This window comes from Falco cherrug, chromosome 1, assembly GCF_023634085.1.
Source record: "Falco cherrug isolate bFalChe1 chromosome 1, bFalChe1.pri, whole genome shotgun sequence".
NCBI classification, from domain to species: Eukaryota; Metazoa; Chordata; class Aves; order Falconiformes; family Falconidae; genus Falco; species Falco cherrug.
Genome location: NC_073697.1, coordinates 44,707,828 through 44,726,784, shown reverse-complemented (window position 1 = coordinate 44,726,784; position 18,957 = coordinate 44,707,828). Strand labels below are relative to the sequence as shown.

Sequence of the window (18,957 nt, the reverse complement as noted above, 5' to 3'; positions counted from 1 at the left end):
TGTTCTGTTGGGTTTTTTTCTTTCTTTCTTTCCTTTTTTTTTTTTTTTTCCCTTCTTCCTATCTCTCTCCTCCCCTCCGTTTCCTCCTTGGAGGCCTCCCGATGAGTTAAAATGGTGCTGAGGCTCGAGGGGAGCTGGTCGCTGCTCGTGGGGAAGAGGTTCCTCAGCCTGTCGGAGGAAGACGACAGGTCGTGGGACACCAGCCGCATCTCAGAATGGCCCTGGAAGTCAGGCAGGATCCGAGCGGTTTCACACACGGACATATCCAAACAAGACCTGAAGGTAACTGGGACCTTTGAAAGAGACCTTCTAAAATGAGAGTGGTTACCCTGTGACCTGGAAACTTCATGTGTGTGCGTGCGTGTGGCCATGTGTATACACATAATGTATATACACGCTGTTGTTGCGGGAGAGACATAATCTTGGTCAACTTGCCTCCTTAACATGCTTGAAAACATGTGCGTCTCTGGCAAAAGCACCCAGTGTGCTTGTACCAGTGCCGGAAATTACCTCAAACTAATTATAAATATGTTTTCTTCCACCAGCGTTTTGAAAACTTGAGGTGGCTTCTCTTGCACCTGCTGTGCCAAGGTTTTATTTCTGTGTATTTCCTAAATATAATACGAGATCTTGCCACTTGTGAACAATTCCGCCACCTCCAGCCAAGAGCTGAAAGGGAAACATTCTTAGGTTGTTGGGACTGGTGACTTTTCTTTCTTGCTCTTTGGAGTAGCTGGCTATAAACAAGCACTTCTACCATCTTGAAAGATGTACCAAATTAATGTATGGCGTTGGAGGTTTCTCATACTCTGCTTAGACTGTGACCACTTGGTAATAAGGATTATTATAATAACGGGGATTTTTAAACACACAATCAATCATTGCAACCTTAGTGTAATTTGTTAACCATGTATTTTGGGTCCAGCGACTTTCACAGTTGACCAGGTCTGGGCTATTACTATAGTATACAAAGTACTTGCTAAGGACAAATCTGTTGTAGTAATGGCGTGTTGTTACATGGTGGTCTTATTTGTTTCTGTAAGGGAGTTTGAGGGTAAGCTGTTGTATGAGAGCAAGAACAGTATAATCTTTCAATTAAAACTGTTCCCTTGCCTTTTTTCTTTAATGGGAAGAACTTTGTGTTCTCTGTTTAACTGAAGAAGCACTTGTTCCTTTGTCAAACAAAAAGAAATCGTAGGTGTTTCTAACTCTTCTTTTTGAAAGTGTAAACTTTGTTATGAAGAGTCCCGAGTTGTTGGAGGCCGAGCTTCTTGTTGTGTATCTATGGCAGGGGTGGAGCTTTCTCCATCTTTGGCCGGCGGGGCCGTGCCTTACTTGCAGTGAGGAGGAGGAGTTGCTGCTGCAGAAAGTTCTTAAGGACCTTCTCTGGGACTTAAAAGGAAAAAGAGCAGGTGCTGTTAGTGGCTTTACTGTGAACATTGTAACTGGTTACGGTTTTTCCAGAAATGATAGACTTAATGCATTCTACAGTAAAAGTGTTGCTAAAGTTGTGAAGTAGACAGTCAAGGCGTAGCGAACTTTTGTACCAAACACACGTCACCTTTCCTCTCTCGCAGCTCTATGTTAAAGTAATGTCTGGTTAGGCCCAAAATAGTAATGGATTGCGGGGTGGGGACAGAAATCTCTAAAGGAGTAGAAACGTTTAGTCTTTCAGATTTTGCTTTTTTGTGTACCCTCAGGAACAAGCTACAGAATAGAAGTGCTGTCAACTGCTTTTGATAGTATTTTCTCAACTCTATTTTCCTGTTTGTGAGGTGTTGATGCTATAGACAAAACAAGCCGTTCTGGTACTTGTGTTATTTGCTTATCTCTTTCATTGTTTCCTTGAACTTCCAAAAGACTAAATTAATTTCTGCACCCATTAGTTCTAAGAGTCTTGTCTGTGGTAATGCTGTTTTCTGTGCGTGCTTTTACTTGCCTTTCCCCTCAGAGGGAAGCTAAACATAAGGGAATATTTCTAAGAGTCACTCAGCTTAGATTTCTCTGCTGCCAGTTAAACGTATTTAGACCAGATGGTTATGTTTTATGGAATGAGGGCGTGATTTTTCTGAAAGTAATGTTCTCTACCAAGACATTCCAATTCTTATATTCAAGCAAAGTTATATTTGTGATCTCTCTCAATCCTTTGCTGATCTCCACATGTTGCCAGTGAAAGCAGGGTAATGCCATCCCAAAGAAATTGGTCAAGCCACCATATTTTTGCTGTGACATAACTGCTCTTTTGTATAGATACTTCAGAGATTTGTGAAGATAAATACCAATTAAAAGCAGGCAGCAAATGACCTTCTTCACATTATATAATTTGATCACTTGGCTTAATGTCATTTGTGCTTTTGATGAATTAACTAAAATTATTATTTGGGACTGTTACTTTTAAACAAGCTGTTTTTCCAGAAATATTTTATTCAAGTACTTTAGTTAGGAGTTTGTGGAAAATGCATGTGCCACTGTGTTTGCAGTTCTTCAGAGTTTTAAGGGGTGCATGTTTTCTCCCAGATTGTAACCACTGGTGGTAAAGTTAACACATGTAACGATCCTTGAGCAGCAGAGGACTCATTGAGATGGGAGGGTTGTAGAGTTAAATAGCAATATTAATGTTTTATATGAGAGTAATGATGACAAACCAGTTAACGTTGACTATGACTTATAAAATTTATTTATGTCATAATTTAGTGATTGCTTGATTGTGTGACAGAAAGGCAATAATCATGTTTGTGTTATAAGTACTTTTAATGATTTTTTTTTTCCTTTTAGGAAAGTGGTGTGTGTTTATCCTTTTCCATTTTGCACATATCTTAATTTTATGGTTAGTCACTCCTTCGCTTTGTTTCCCTTCTTTAGATTTGCATAGAATTTGATGATGAGTCATGGGAAAAAAGAAGGTGGATAGAAGTCTACAGCCATAAAATGAAAGTATTCCTGGTGGAGCAAAAGCTGGTACTGGCTGAAAGAAAATCTCAAGCCAGTTCTATGTCTTCTGTCCAGTGGCCTGCAATGGCAAGTATATGCTTGACCTAACTAACTTGGGTTCTGCAGTTCCACCTTCTAGGGACAGTGCTTTTACGAATGTGAATTTCTCAAGTATAGCTTCACTTGTGTGCAATCTGAAGGGAGACTAAATCTCTTTGTACAGCTAGAGCTAGGCAGAGCTTGTAAGCATTTGAAGTTGATATGTTGTGCCCGGAGATACAAATGTGTTTTTATGACTTTATTTCCTTCCCAGACCACTGTTCTGTACAATGTTAATTCAGTCTCCCTCTAGTCTCGTGTTTCTGCCTTCTTTCACGAAATTGCAGTTAAGAATAGAGAGAAAAAGGGTAAATAATAGGTTTCTAAGGATAGCCTGTATTTTTGTCTTAAACTCTTGTTTTACTCTTTGCCTCGAGTACTGTTAATTCTTCAGTTATTCTGGATCTGAGACAAAAATAATTTGAATGACTTTTATGTGATGGCTGCCTGGCACAGATGACTGGTCAAATTTGGATTTTGTGCATATGAAAACCTGATCTGCATCGTAGAAGCTGGAGAGAACTAAGTTTTCTGTAACTGTCATGCATGGCTGGCTAGGCAAATTAGCCAGTAGAGGTTAACAGGGAACATTTCTTAATGTATTCAGCCAGTATAGTTTTACTTGACTGCTTTTAATGTTGCTGCTCAAAAGTAGTTGTGAAATAAATGAAGGTGTAAACTTGCTGAATATTAATTATGCTAAAGGTGTAGTCTGTTTTAATACTCTTTGCTAGGTGTAAAGTATGCAGTGTAATTCTTATTGCTGCAGTTTAGCTGAGCTTTCTTAAGCAAAGCTAACCTAAGTAGATGTTTATTGAAGTAGGCCAAATAGGATGGAAGAGGAAGAAGAAAGATGAATCCTTAGTTTTATTTCTTGACCTGTGCATTGACATCAGTAGTTCTACTAGTAGATTTTGTGGATACAATGTTCTGAAAACCTAGCTGTTGTCCCTTTCCAAGTATCTGAACAGTTCTTACTGGATATTTGTCTTCCAATTTTTGCATAAGGTTTTCCTCATGATATGTTTGACTTGTCAGTTCATGCAGTATACATGTTTCAAAGCTCATTTAGCAGAGGAATGGTGTAGGATAAAGTAAAGCACGATACTGGAGCTTGCCTTGGCAAAAAAGACTTTTTTCCCTTTACCACCACACAAGGCAGGAAAGAAGGGGTCAGAAAAGAGGTGTGTGGGTTAATTATTTAAATCTTCATCACAACTTCCTGATTCAAGTATACAGGAGAGTGTTTGTGATAAATGGAATAGCTTTGCAGAACTCTTGTAATGCCCAGTTGCTCCTGGAGACACTCTTGTTTCTCTTAAGGGTGATACTGCCCCTTTGCCAATGCTGTCCTAACTGAAGTGAAAACAACAAAGGGGAAGAAGGTCTTTGTTCGTTTGATCAGTCCTTTGGAAATGCAAATACACACCCTATCTGAATGACTTCTTTTCTTTTAAATGGAGCACAAATGTACCTTTCACATAGGGAGGAGTTATTCTTGCCAGTCATTATGCCTACCACTCAGAACTGTTATTGCAAGACTAGACAGTATTTAACCTTGACCATGTTGGGAAGAGTTCAGAAGCTTTTAAAGGAAATTTTTGTTTCTTGTCTGTTGTTGAATCCTTTGGCATGCTTGAACACAATTTCGTCACTGTATTACAGCAGTGTAACAACTATGAGGCTATCCAAATTGTCACATCTGCCTAAGCTAAGGCTTCAGTATATTGTCCATGTTGCATGAGCTTTGAAACTTCATTGTAAGCCATGCAGCACACCTTCATTGGTCTGCTCGTTATTCCCCCAGTCTACCATAAGGATGGTTTTTCATTACCGTATCCACAATTAGAACTCTTAGTATTAGTAAATTCTTGATGGTGAGATGAATGATTAATGATTGTTAATGACAGCCACCTGAACTGAATTCCTAAATCTTTCTGATAAATGAAATTAGTTTTAAGTACAGTCCAGTAACTCCTTTATTAAGCATGTATTAGAAGTGTTATTAGAAAGTCACTTTGTTTCAAGAGTTGCCACATTTAGAAGTGGTATCTTAAGAGGTAATTTAAAAAAATAATTAAATTTAAAGTAACTTTAAATGCAAATGAAGACTCATGAGATCTTCTTATTCTCTTTCTAAGAAAATGTTTATCACTTTTCTAGACTTACAAATCCTTAGTGGACAAAGCTGGTTTGGGATCAATGGTTTCAGTGCGCTATCTTGGTGAAGAGAAATGTGTTTTTCTTTCTAAAGACCTTTTGACACCCATTCAGGTAACTTTGTGTGGCACTATAAAGATGGAAGATAATTATTTTTTTCTTAATATTTAAGCTATGTCAAGTTAATATCTTTTAAATGCAACTTCAGATGGGTAAAAACTTGGGAGTAGGTGTTTATGACCATAACTCATAAATATCAGTTCTGAATGTAATATGTCTGTTGATTAAAAAAAAAACTTCTGAGGCTGATGCAGGATATGGTCACTTAAGAGAGGGGGTGAGGGAGTGTGCTAGGACAGTAGTTATTCAGCTGGGGTGACAGAAATTGCATCATGCTGATGGCGGGGATAATCTGGAATAGTTTCCTTTGTTCTCATGAACACGACTCGTTACTATGAAAGGAGTTGCAGGGAAGTCTGGAATAGATCTTACTATTTAATATAAACACATCACTTCTAATCCTAAACAAGTAAGGAATTGGACAGGATGTAAATGAGATGGTTGAAGTGCAGTCTCTATTGAGCACCAGGAGGAAAGTTTGTTAGTGAAAATTAGGTAGAGATGGGTTGAAACAACTGCCCCACCTGACTGACTGGTCAGGTATTTTGAAGAATAGTGTCTGCCAATGATAAAATATTTTACCTTTCCAGGAAACTACTCTCAAGACCTATAAACAGTCTAAATGAAACTAGTAATAGATGCCCCATGTTGAGACTGTTGGTAGTGCTGTCATTAGTATTCCACTTTGACATGTTAACAGTCAGCAAATAGCTCCTCTTGAGAAACTAATAGAAGAATCACTTAAAATTAGAGTTGTAGATTGTAGTCTTGCCCGTGTTGGCTCAGCAACAGAGTAGAGATTTCTTTATGTAGAAACCTTATCTCAATACTGCAATGGAGAAGATTGCTTCTCTGGTATTGTGAATAACAGTTTCTTGACTACTAGCTCTTCAGCCTTCTGCTTACAAATACCAGAGCAGTGCTTGGGGCAAACAGACACCCCACCCCACCCTCCAAAACAAAAAACCAACCCAACCCCCTTTTTATTAGCACTTGGAACCATTGGTAAAAGCTTGCTTTAAACTTTCATTTCAGAATAATTCTAAATGTTGTCAAGCAGCTTGTTTTAGATAGGGTTTTTTTTCTCTATTACTAAATTATTCATAATTATTCAGTATAATGTATTTATATTTTAGATGTAGCTGACTTTTCATTCATATGAACATTTTATAATGTCATCTTGAGATGGACCAGATCCCATCATTATCATAAGTAGAAACATAAAACTTAAAATACTGGCATTTACATTTGCTCAGGACTACTAAATTACTGCTTCTGAGAACTTAAAATCCTAAATTAACATTGTAAATTAAGAAAAGCTCACTTGAGTCTGGCTTGCAGATGGTCAATCTAGATTAGTGGTAAGGAAACGATGTCTGCCTCAAATACAATATCCTAGGAGCTGAAGGAACACTGAGTAATGAGAAACTTGTTGGACTTCTATGAGTTGCTGCTATCTCATTTCTAAATATTATGTGGTTCTGTTAATCAAAAGCATTACCCTTAATACTGACTTTTTTTTTTCCCCCTAAATAGGATGTGGACAGTTCCAGGCTTCCTCTTAAGGATGATCAAAATGTTAATGAAGAAATTCAGGCTTTGGTTAAGAAACATCTAGATGAAACACGCTTAGTACAAGGTACAAGCATACTCTGTAGTGGAAAACTCTGACCATAAATACTTCAGTCAAAAGGGAAATCCTTGCAGTGATGGTGTAAATTACAGTAATCTCTTTTATCCCTAAAAGCTTTTTAAAGTACTGTTTCCACTTTCCTTTGCAGCAGTGAACGTAAAATGTGAAGGATTATAGAGTTTTGAATATTTCCTTTGTAGGAGTGAGTACATAATTTAGGTGCATATAGATGACCAGGTGCTTGTGAAAGAGATCAAATTTGTAGCAACTGTCACAGAAACTACTTGGAGTTTTTTATTGCTTCAAGTACCTCTTTTTTTTTTTTCTCCAGTCTGCTGTTTAATAAAACTTCAAAGTTTTATATAGGTACTACTTTTTTATTCATGTTAAAATTGTTATTTTTAGATTTGCCAGCTTCAAATTCTTAATTATGTTGTTTGTATGAGCATATTTCTAGTCATGTGCTTGCTTATGCATGAAGATCTTACCTTTATGGAAAGGTAAATATTGCAACTTGGTTGTCATTTCCAGTACTGTAAAGAGAGGAAAAATTCACATTTAATCATTGAATCTTCATTTCTGTGTCTACTTACCTGTCTTACTGTCTGAAATCTGGAGGTCACTCTAGCCTCTGCTGTGTGTCTTAATGTGCAGAAAAATTCATTGAACTATTGCAGGAAGGAGGTGGCTGTAATATGGTTTTATCATTCTTTCCCACCCCTTGCCCCTCAGCTGTGTGGAAATTGTCTCAGTTTCCACTCTCAAATCTCAGAATCTGTTTGTTGTGCTTACTTGCATCTTGCATACAGTCCTGTCAGGAAATTTGTCTTGGTAACTGTGATGATCTTCATGCTCTCTTTCTTTTTTTAGGTGGAAAAAATATCATTGGTTCAAAAATTAGAATTTATAGCCTGGATCCATCTACTCAGTGGTTCACGGCAGTTGTTGTCAATGGTAATCCAGCTACAAGAACTCTAGAAGTCAACTGTCAGGAGGTAAGAACCAGTTGCTGTGGGTTTACAGACTGAGATGGGGAATGGGTGAGAACTTGTCTTTATATACCCACCAACACCATTTTTAATTCGGTCCTTACTGTAATAAGTTTAAAAAAAATGGGGATCAGCATAGTGCAGAATAATCTTGTTACCTCACAGTGTTTCTGTATGGTGCTGGTAGAATTATAGAGTAACCAATGGCTGCCTTTGCAAAATGAGGGAAACCTGGAATTTTTGTTTGAAGAGCAAGGCAACTGTATGATCCTGGTTTCTTTGCTTTCTGTACTGTGTAGACAGTGCTCTGAAGCACCAGTTTATATGTGTGTTTTCATGCAGAGACACTGTCACAACAATATATTGTTAAATTCAGCTTGGTATTCAAAAAACTTAGAATTTAAGCATCTAAGCTCAGTCTGTACCAACGCACCTAAGAGAAATACAGTCAAACATTAGCTTTCACTTCTCTAAATGGCTGCTTCTGTGTTGTTCCTTTCCAAGATTCCAGCTTTAAAAACTCTTGATCCAGAGTTAATTCACGTTGAAATCATATATGACAACAATGGAAAATGTGGTAAGACCTATTGTTGTTTCTCCTTTAAACACTAAGTAGCATATTTGTGATACACTAATCTTGATCACCTTCTCTTCCAGATAAATCTAAAAGAATTGCGGGGACGAAAAGGAAGTTACCTGAGAATAGTGGAAAAGTTGATAATAAACACACAAAATCTTCTCCTGAGGTAATGTCTTACTATGTTATATATGATTGTTACATAATGGTTATGTCATTTCTCCAAACAGTCTTAAATAAGAATTAGATAGGAATGGGGAATAATAAATATAATCCCTGGGAGGGTGTGGTGAGTTCTTTGAAACTTGTCTAGGCTTGGGTAAAACGTCTTGCCTTGTGATAATCAGAGAAGAAGTTACTGAGCTAATGTTGGTTGGGTTTTTTTTGGTGTGGTGGTGTGTTTGGGGTTTGTTTTTTTTACTGTGCTTTTTTGCCCACTCCTTTTGCTTAGGATTTAGCCTGTCTGGTCCTGTATTCTGTAGCGGGAGGAAACGCAAAGCAGTTCTCAAGTCTATAACCTTTGCTTTCCATTTTCTTTCTTTAACTGTTTTGTACTTAAACCTGAAAAAAAAAACCCACCTCAGCTACAGTTGCACACTTTGGGGATTCACGCTGCACAAGCAGCAGTCTGGAAGAATGTTGTTCCAGTAGAAAAAAGGAATAGGACTACTTTTCTATTACTTGCATGTTTACATTTATTTCTTTTGTGAGTGACCTGCCAAGTGTCACTGAGACCTAAGAAAACTGTCTCAAAGGTCAGAAGATGATCTGGGTAACTTAAGTATAGAAATGCAAATGAAAAAATAATGGTTTGGCTGAAGACCAGTACTTCAAACTTGCCTTATAATTTTGCCCCAGTGTTTCAGAACAAAAACTGCATTTTAGAAAGGAGTAGCCTTCTGGAAGCTTTAGACTGGTGGTGGGGGGAGGGTTCAGTTTTGTTTCAGGTTTTTGGCTTCATTTCTTGGCTTCTGTGCAGGCAGTCCTGTGCCAAGTCAACTGTGTAGATCTAGCTAGTGACTAGATACTGCTATTAGAAATCTTTAAGGGCTTCACAAAGACACAACATGAGGTAGCAAGTACGGGGTATGATTCCTCAATGAAGAGTCATCTGCCTTGTATTTACTGCTGAGGAAGAGCATGCAGCAAATCAGTAATGAAGTAGCTAGTGCATTGCAGTCATACTCTACTGATGTTTCTATAACTTGTGCTTGAGCACCTTTAGCATCTTTTGGGTGCTCATTTTGACATTCTTTAGCTTTCTGCATACTCAGTCACTGAGCAGTCTGCTTGATACCAACCAGCTTTGCATGTATTTCACATTCCAAATGTCCTGCAGAAGAGTTATAATGATCTGTTTTTTCACCATAGCTTTTCCTTAAAGTAGTGAAGTTATTTACTTCTAATTTTCTAGTCTGCTTTCCTTCAAAGGACTGGATCCTTTACCGCTTTTGTACTCTTTGGGAAATGTGTTGCAACTATTTTTTCAAAATGGTTACAAGTGAGTGTACTTTCTAATGAGGAAAACAGAAGCTCTGTTTCTGGTTTTGATGGATGTGAATATAGGGGAATGATAAGCTGAAGCCATTTTTTTTTTTAACTTAGTATCTGATAGTACTTTGATTTCTAATATGGAGTTAATTAATTCCAGTGTGGTTTTGAGAGCTTGTCTTGATGCCTGACAGCTGTGTTACACCAAAGCAGAAAGGAAATATTTTGGACTTGATGGTAATAGGTCTGTAGTGTAACTTCCAGCAGTAAGTTGAGCATGTGGGAGTGGAATATGGATGTTAGAGCAGAGGAAGGAGCTCCATGGAAAACTACTGTTTCTAAAGATACTTGCTAATTTGGTAGGCCAGTGTATTCCGAAAAGAATTGTAGATTTATGATCAGCACAGAATTTCTTTACTTAACACTTTCTAGAATCCTAGTATAGAAATTTTCTCACCACAAGGAAGTTCACATCTAGATTTTTGGTAATGTTGTCAGACTAACTTCACGGTTTTAATTTTTTCTACAGTTTTCAGATGAGGTCTGAAAACTATTTCTGAATTCTGATTACTGCAATTATTTTAGAAAGATTATTGCTTTGGCAGGTTATGAAGGGCAGAGCTTTCTGTCTTCCTTTCTACTTTCGTAATACACCTTCCTTCCCTCAAAAAAGTTTGTTAACTGGGGTGAAAATGAATTAATGTGAATGGTGTTTCATGAAACCTATAAAGTTTAAAAGAACAGTAAAGCCTTTCCATCTTATGGACTGAGTGGGGACTGGGTTTCAAGCTTTATTAAATGTGGTGGGAAGGGCATTAGTGTATTTTTCTTTTTAAGCTGAACTCTGCGAAGCAGTATTTCTGTTATCCTGAATTTTCCTAACCATTAAAACCTCCCTTACAGGTTTCTCCCAGTCAGGGACATGTGCAGTCAGTACCAACTGTGTTGGGTGAAGCATTGCTAGGATGTACTCCTGCTAATAAAGACCAAAGGCACCAAGGCCTACCCCTGCCAGCTAACTCGCCACCCAATCTTGGTGCAGAAACTCCTCAGGGGTAAGGAATCTGTTTATACTCGTGCAGACTTTTTTTGCTCCCAAAATAACTCCAATTCTTAGCAAAACAAACTTGGAGGTCTTTTTAAAGAACTCAAGTAATTAGTCTTCTGTAATATTGGCTTAGAAAAGTGTTAGGCTCGGTTGCCCTGAATACATAATTTACTTACGCCATATTCTTTTCTACCTTTAGGTAGTTGCCCTTCAGTGTTACAAGCAAATGTTACTGCTTCATCGTACCCATCTGTAAACTGATGTGGTGCCTACTTTTTGTCAGACACATTCCTCCCCGGCCCCAAGAAAAATGGAACACGTTCAGGCAGGTGTCCTGTACACTAGCTTCTTTTGAAGATCAAGTACAGGTTCTCAATTATATTTGTTGAACACCAGTGCCTTCAAACTCCTTTGTTACCCCCAACTCTGTCACAAAAATGAACGTAATGGCAGAAACAGCATGACAGGAAAACTCAAATTTTGTGTATTAGCTTTAAAAAGCGTTATACTTTTTTCCACTTAGTTTTGTGTATATATCTCACAAGATAAATGTGGAAAAGATGATTATTTTATTTGAGCTTTTTGCGTGGAACACTTCTATTGTCTCCAATCTAGACTTCTAGTGCCAGCCAGAATTTCCTTGAGCATTAGAATCTTCTCACAGAGACATGCAAGTGAAATGCTTTTGTTTATACAGCTGTTGCATGGAGACAATGTAAGTACCTGTTTGAGAGAAGGTAGTGGAGTGGCTGCAGTACCTAAATTTGTGTGTGCCTACATGTGTGTACAGCTTTATCATTTTGTTCAGTTCCTTGGGTTTTGATATTTTCAAAACCCCAAAAAACCTAAATAAAAGAACCAAGCTCAAAACCACAAACCTATTTAACCTCCCACAAAATTAAAAATCTTGCAATGTCACAATTCAAAGTACACAACTTAGTTTCTTCTTTCAAGGTTTAAATGTGACTAATTGAGCCGCTGACATCCTGATTCATTTGACACCTTTTTCTTTGTCTAATTATTGTATGTCGTGTGTTTCAGCACGTGTAGACGAAGCTTACCAGAAAGTCATCCTTCTTGTCTTAATACTGGAATTAAACCATTGAAGGAAGATCTGATGGCCTTTCCTAAAGTGGGGTTTATATCTAAAGAACAAACGCAAAATCTTGATGATCAAAATGGTAAATACACCTCTTTGGCAACCTCAAGATCTTCATCTTTGACTGATTCAACTAATGAAAAAAGAACCAACCTGAAAAATTCCAATGAACCTCTTCTGAAGCCCACAACAAACTTTTCAAAAGAATGCATTTCTGTAAAACAGTTGCAGCATCTTAACTCTTCCATAGCAATACCCAGAGTCAGTAGCACTGTTGAACTGCAGCGGACTTTAGATTGTAGACCCTCAACCTCAGATGCTCATCTTCTCTCTTTTACTGAGTCTGGAGTTAAATCACAGAGCAATTACAATAGCCAAAACAGCCACAAAGGAAACAAGATTGATGAACTTATGGACATGGAATTTTTTATTAGAAGAAATTCAAATGAGATCCTTTATGACAGAAATGAAAATGAAAGCTTTTGGACTGGAAGTGCCAAGGTCCAGGACAATAGTAAGTATTTTTGAAGCTTCCTGTCATTTGGAAGTCCTTGTAGTTTCTGTGGAATTACATAGAAATAGGTCCTTTGTAACATACGCAAAATTAGTAATTTACTTTGTGTGAGAGATTCTGGAACTTGAGTAATTTGTAGGTTCTTTTGCAATAAACTTGAGGAAGAACGTCCCTTCCTGATAAAGGAAAAGTACCAATAATAATTTCTAGAAATAAATTGTTAGGAAATGTATGCCAGAACAGAATGGCAAAATAGGTTACAAACCCAGGGCTCTGTTTGGAATACAAATTCTGATGGTATGATGAGACTGCTTTTTTTGGTCTGAACTTTTGTAAGTGGGGTGAGAGATGGTGGTAGTTCTCAATAAAGCTTTGTCTAAGAGGGTCTTTCATTTAGTAACTATACTGAAACCAACCCAAACAAACAACACAACCCCCCAAAACAACTACAAAAAACCACAGCCACCACCCACCCAAAAAAACCCTGAACCAAAACCAAACCACCCAACCCCCAAAAAATCCACCTTTTTTTCTATGCTTTTTGTGGCCCAGTTCCACTTGACATGCTCTTTGAGCCTTCCACATGGGACAGAAGGGGAAGGGCTGGACTCCTGATACTACATATTGTGCTGTGCATCAGGTGCTAATCATTCAGGGTTCTGGGAATCTGCCTACACACCCACCTCTTTCTTTTCAATCTCATGTTGCTTCGTCTTGGATTACTATCTGCTATTCCATAATTAACATAGATAGAGAGTCAGCCAAGCAGTCACTGTTGGGCCCTGCTAGGCCTCACCCGCAATGTGGGAGGAAGAGAGGTGTTTGGAATCTGTTATGCTAAGATGCTGAAAACCATTGCATCACTAGGGTGAAAACATGACTGAGAAATGGCCAGTTTGTACTTTTGTCTTTATTACTTGGGACATCTGGGCACTTCATACCATGGTCTATTCAGTGCTCAGATACTCCAGCCCTGATAGCTGAAGAACTTTCATTAAAAGCAGGTGCTCTTTCAGAATATGCCCATGTGGAGGAGCAAAAGGAGCTGTTAAACTTGAGCCCACAGATTATGACTCCAATGGAACTATAGCTTGAGAAAGTTGCTACTGACCTGAAAACAGGTTTCTGCCACCTGCATATGTTTTAGTGTAACTTTGTTTCAATGTAATGTGAAACTTTTCCTATAAGTTGACATGAATCTTTCAGTAAAATATATTTGCTTGCACCTTTATGTGAGAAACTTAGGTTTGTCTAATCTATGCTACTCTTCCCTGCAGTAATTGTTCGCAAGTCAATTTTAGCAGATGCTTCTAAAGTGAAGAAGCTTCAGCAAAGTGGAGAAGCATTTGTACAGGATGGTTCCTGCAATAATATCGCGCCTCACTTGCATAAATGCAGGGAATGCCGTTTGGACAGTTATCGGAAGAACAAAGAGCAAAGAGACTCCACTGTCTTTTGTCGATTCTTTCACTTTAGAAGGTAGGAAAAATTCTGACTCTGTATAGACCTTGATGTTGTTTAAACATGCCCTGCGTCAGAGTTGGACATCTGACCATTTTTCCTTCTCTAAAAGGGGGGCTGTTGAGTACTTGCAGTTAGTTGTAACATGGACTTCACCTTCCAGGATAGATGAAAAAAACCAGTTATTTGATCAAAATAACTCATTTAGGTTTCTGGTTCGGAACTGCTAGATGTTAGTGTGTAGCTTTTAAACTTTAAGGCTAATATACCTAACTAATGAGAGGTTGCCTGTGTGTTTTTTAGCCCTTAAAATTTTTATAACTGTGTAATTTGAATAGAAAATATTTTGGCAGGACTTTGAGCTCTTTATTTTGCTATTCTGGGCTGAGTGCCAACGGGATAATGTGAGTTTAGTTTGAGTGCTACAGCTCAGTAGTATTGGAGATACTAGTGAGAGGGTAGATTCTGTGCATGTCTCCCAAAGTTTAGCAGTTGGACACATGGAATGTTAGACATACATCCACAGCTGCAGAAGAGTTGCAGCAAGTGGCTGGAGCTTTCAGCTGGAGTCATGGAACAGTGATGGGCAAAATAATAAACTATGTTGCTCAGTTCTTTGTTCCATTTTACACTTGATAGTTTGTGCTGCTACTTTAAGCTTGCCATAGAACTGTTTAATGAGTATGCTTATTAGGTTTCAGGAGGGCAGATGGGGAGGGTCAGCAAGACAACTTTAAGGAAAACCCAGTGACTGCCAAGTGGTGGTTGATTTTCCAGACCTAATCTGCAGCTTCAGATCCTTTACACACCCCCAGAGCCTGATTCTTGAGCTGAACAGTCAAAGTCTTTTGATGTTTTATCTTTGTAGCTCTTAAGACACTATGAGGGACCCTTTCAAAAAGGGTGTTAAACTGTTACTTGAAGCCTGTCTGTAAGGCCAGGGTGGATGTTGTCAAACTGCAGTGTCTGGTTGTTTTTTAACGTGCCCTTTCCTTTGTTTTCAAGCTGTGTAAATTTTTTCCATGAACTGTTTGATCTCATGTCCAGATGTTGTTGCATGCTTCTCTTTATTTCTCCCCACACCCATTTAAGCTTTGAGGTATGGACTGTGTTTTATGGGAAGAAGGTAATGTTTGTGATGTTAGAAGGGAAAAGCAAAAATACTAGTTATCACAAGGGAAGTGGAAAGCTTGTTTATTTTCGGTTTCCTTTTGATTTTCAGAGGAATTACTTTCTTTTGAGTTTCTAGATAGAATAAAAAGGAAGCTATAGGCCCGAAGACCTTTTGAAGAGAGAAAACTGAGAGTGGAAAGGTTGCAAAGATCACGAAAAAAATACTCTTCCACTCTTTCATTTGTTTCTTGAAGTTTATTCTTTCACTGCAACACTGTCCCCCTTGCACTCTTTCTAGCTGAAAGGTTTTTTTTTAAAAAAGTGTTCCTAATGTGTTATTTAACGTCAGATTAGAGATTTTACTATAATAAATCTGGGGATAATCTGATGTTAATTGAAATGTTCAAAAACACGTAAGACCAGAGTAACAACAGGCTATGCTAATTCATCTTCTCAGGGTAAAAATCCAGACTTGTACTTTGACTTGCAGTTCAAAGCAGTTGAATCCTTCTGTTTAGAACTTGAAGCTAACGAAACCATCCCTTTTTACTGAATATGAAATCTGCAAAGTCTGAAGATGGCATTTGTCTGGTGATACTGCTTGCCAGCATGTGTTTTCTTGCCACACTCTAACACTATAGTGAGCGCATGTTGTCATCGGAAGTCAACTTCCTCTACAGCATTTAGTAAAAAGGTTCCTGATAACATGAGCGGAACTCTTGATGGTTTTTATTTAATAAACTATTAACAATACTGATATCGGGTTTTCTGCCTGCTCAGAATCACTCAAGAATGTAACTTACACAAGTTCTGTTCAGGTTTGGTTTTTTCGGCAACTACTTCCAAATTAATTGTTACTGAAATACCTTCTGTATTTAAGGTGTTATAACTTCTCTTGTGAGTTGTACTTACTAAGTTCTTACTGTTACCTCCTCTAGATGTGATCCTTAATGCCAGTGCATTTTTTTAAATTGTTAACCTGATTTGATTTTGTGTGAACAAAAAAAAATCTTTAGGAACTTACTACAAAAAAACCTGATGTTTTGAGTTTTTTGTTTGCTTTTTTAACTAACAATACATTAAGCTTAACACTAATGACCAATATGTTTACCCATGTCTGTTGTAATCATTAAGGGTTACACTCATTGACATACAGTACACATGTTTACAATTTGGGCATTGATTCATTGGAATGAACGTGAACTGATAAAACATTTGAGATAATGGGGTTTTCTTCTTTTCCCCCCCTCTTTCCACAGGTTGCAGTTTAATAAGCATGGAATACTGCGTGAGGAAGGTTTCTTAACTCCAAATAAGTATGACCCTGAGGCTATTAGCTTGTGGCTACCTTTATCAAAAAATGTTGTGGGTTTAGATCTTGACACAGCAAAGTATATCCTAGCCAACATTGGAGACCACTTCTGTCAGCTAGTGATATCTGAAAAGGAAGTTATGTCTACGATTGAACCACACAGTAAGATCATTTTGTATTAAAATAATCTGTATGTTAATAGCTTTATGTGAAACTTTAAGCTCCTAACCTGTGTATGAATATATTGCGTTCATTTAGAAATGTCATATAAGACTCCATTGTTTCCCTGTCTTCTCAGAGAGGTAATGGTTAAGATCCAGTGTAAACTAGTGTCAACAATTCTTTGCTCACAGGCAGGGGGCAAGGGAAGAGTAATGCTACCCTTCTTTGTCAAAAGAATTCTAAATTTATCAAGTTATTTTTCCTGTTGCAGAGAGTGTAATTCTGTTATGAAAAAAAATGTGTGGAAAAAACCCACCAAACAAAAAAACCCAACCCACACCAAGAAACCAACCAAAACCCCCTGTTCTTAGCATTTAAATGAAAAAGCTGTCATTTTGACCACACAGGTTCTGTTAGGTTGCTTTGGTCCTGTTTTGTTGTTCTTGTGTAATGGACCTAATGCTGCCTGTTAGGTCAGTGAAGAAATCTTTTTCCTTCAACTTGGAAGTTTCCAGTAGGACTGTTTCCAGCAATACATACAGCCCTACTGGGAACAGACCAGAGAGGTGGTGGTGGTGGAGTCTGCACTGATGAAGCTGTACTGTCAGTTACAAGGAAAACTTTGCATCCTTGAACACAGGTTTTTGGCTATATCGGAACCTTTCTGTAGCAAACGGGAGCAGACAAATGGGGAAGATTGTGATCTTGCATAATTGCTTCTCAGAGTAGAATGACTCTTAAAACCATGTTTGTTTTTTGGATTCTAAGTATGTGACTGAGATGCCGGACAGTTTAGAAGACAATCTACCCAAGGCCTTCTGCATTTGGGTAGTATTGATGTTATGTAAAGATCATTTTGGTTTACTAGTCATTCCAAGGTTTTGAATAGAAGGAAAAAAAATAAGTAGGCTTGAACGTCCCTCAGAAGGGGAAGGAAGACTTGAGATACTTCAGAAATGCTTGCTGTGGGGTCTTAGCCTGGGCTGCTTGGGCTCTGCAAGCTCTGCTCTTCACTTGAACTGGAGCATGCTTAGGCTTGTGGAGCCAGTGAGAGGTACAGACTGGAATACTGAAATGCTTTCAGGAGGATGAAGTTTTGGGTGAAATTCATGAAACAAAAGGGAAGTGTGGTGTTTATTAATAGCAGAGGGTCCATCTGTTAACATACCTACCAGAAACATCCTCTGCTTAAAAAAAAAACCAAGACACATGTGAATTCTGAAGTTGGTTTGAAAGGAACAAAATGTCATTGATTCTTCTTTGATTGTTTACTGCCCCAGCTGGTGAGAGTAAGGGAACTTAATTTCATTAAAATGGAAGATATTTTTATTGTCCTCAGTAGGAAAGAAGTAATTTACAGTCTAGATATTTGTTCTTTGAATGGTTCTGTGTAAGAGTGCTCACTCAGTTGGCATGGGAAAAAGGTAGATTCTTCTGCCACCACAATTTGAAGTTATGGTAAACTTTCTGCGGCAGAGTTCACATCAAATTATACCTTTTCATAAAAATTCTGCCTCTGGTAAACTGAACTTTTCCAACATGTCAAAGTATTTTGGGCTGATGCTACTTGCCAGGGGATCATTTATGTTTCCCTATTTTTGTACTCCACAGTATGTCTTAAGGATTAGCCCTCCTTTCTTTTTACCAGTGAGTTATTGGACTGGTAGGTAGAACCACATGGCAAGTGTGGAGAAAATAATTTGGGAGAACTTCCTTAAAGAGAGTTCATTAAGGGATTAGTAGAAGAGCATGAGTGAAATCATCCCTGTGTAGTAAAAGATTGACTAGTATAGAAAGAACAGTTTCTTAGATCACATTACTTCTTGGCCACCAAGTACCAAAAGGAGACCTAGAGAAGGAGGAGGCAGGTTCTACTACAAACTACAGAAAGGAAACAAAAGAATAGGAAAAGTAGAATAGAACATAATTCAGAAAACCAAAATATGAAGTGACATGCAAAAGATAACCAAAAACCCCTTTATCCTGTTTGGGGGAAATCGGAGGATTGGCCTAGAAAATGGTAAATATAGTGCATGTTTTTAAAAGGCAGAGAAGAATGGAGCTGGTGATATTTAGACCTCTGTCTTCTAGAAGAATTTTGAAGCAAATAGACAATTTTTGCCTCCTACTTAAGAACAAATTGTGCCAAGTTATTCTAGTTTTTCTCCATACATAGTTCATGGCCATTATACAGAATAAAAAGCAACAGATGTCTTGGATCCTGGTGTGGGTTTTTTAGCATACGTTA

General features: G+C 38.0%; 1 protein-coding gene across 2 annotated transcripts in view; it reads left to right on the top strand.

The window, feature by feature from the left end:
• KDM3A (lysine demethylase 3A) overlaps nucleotides 1–18,957 on the top strand; it is a 31,685-nt gene that overhangs the window by 732 nt on the left and 11,996 nt on the right. For both annotated transcript variants that reach the window (XM_055709548.1, XM_055709540.1), the window contains exons 2-12: nucleotides 94–282; nucleotides 2,863–3,018; nucleotides 5,194–5,304; nucleotides 6,847–6,949; nucleotides 7,814–7,938; nucleotides 8,437–8,509; nucleotides 8,590–8,678; nucleotides 10,904–11,055; nucleotides 12,090–12,661; nucleotides 13,939–14,140; nucleotides 16,495–16,709. In XM_055709548.1, the coding sequence (XP_055565523.1) occupies nucleotides 112–282; nucleotides 2,863–3,018; nucleotides 5,194–5,304; nucleotides 6,847–6,949; nucleotides 7,814–7,938; nucleotides 8,437–8,509; nucleotides 8,590–8,678; nucleotides 10,904–11,055; nucleotides 12,090–12,661; nucleotides 13,939–14,140; nucleotides 16,495–16,709 (1,969 nt within the window). In that variant the 5' untranslated portion in view covers nucleotides 94–111. The remainder of the gene's footprint in view (nucleotides 1–93; nucleotides 283–2,862; nucleotides 3,019–5,193; nucleotides 5,305–6,846; nucleotides 6,950–7,813; nucleotides 7,939–8,436; nucleotides 8,510–8,589; nucleotides 8,679–10,903; nucleotides 11,056–12,089; nucleotides 12,662–13,938; nucleotides 14,141–16,494; nucleotides 16,710–18,957) is intronic.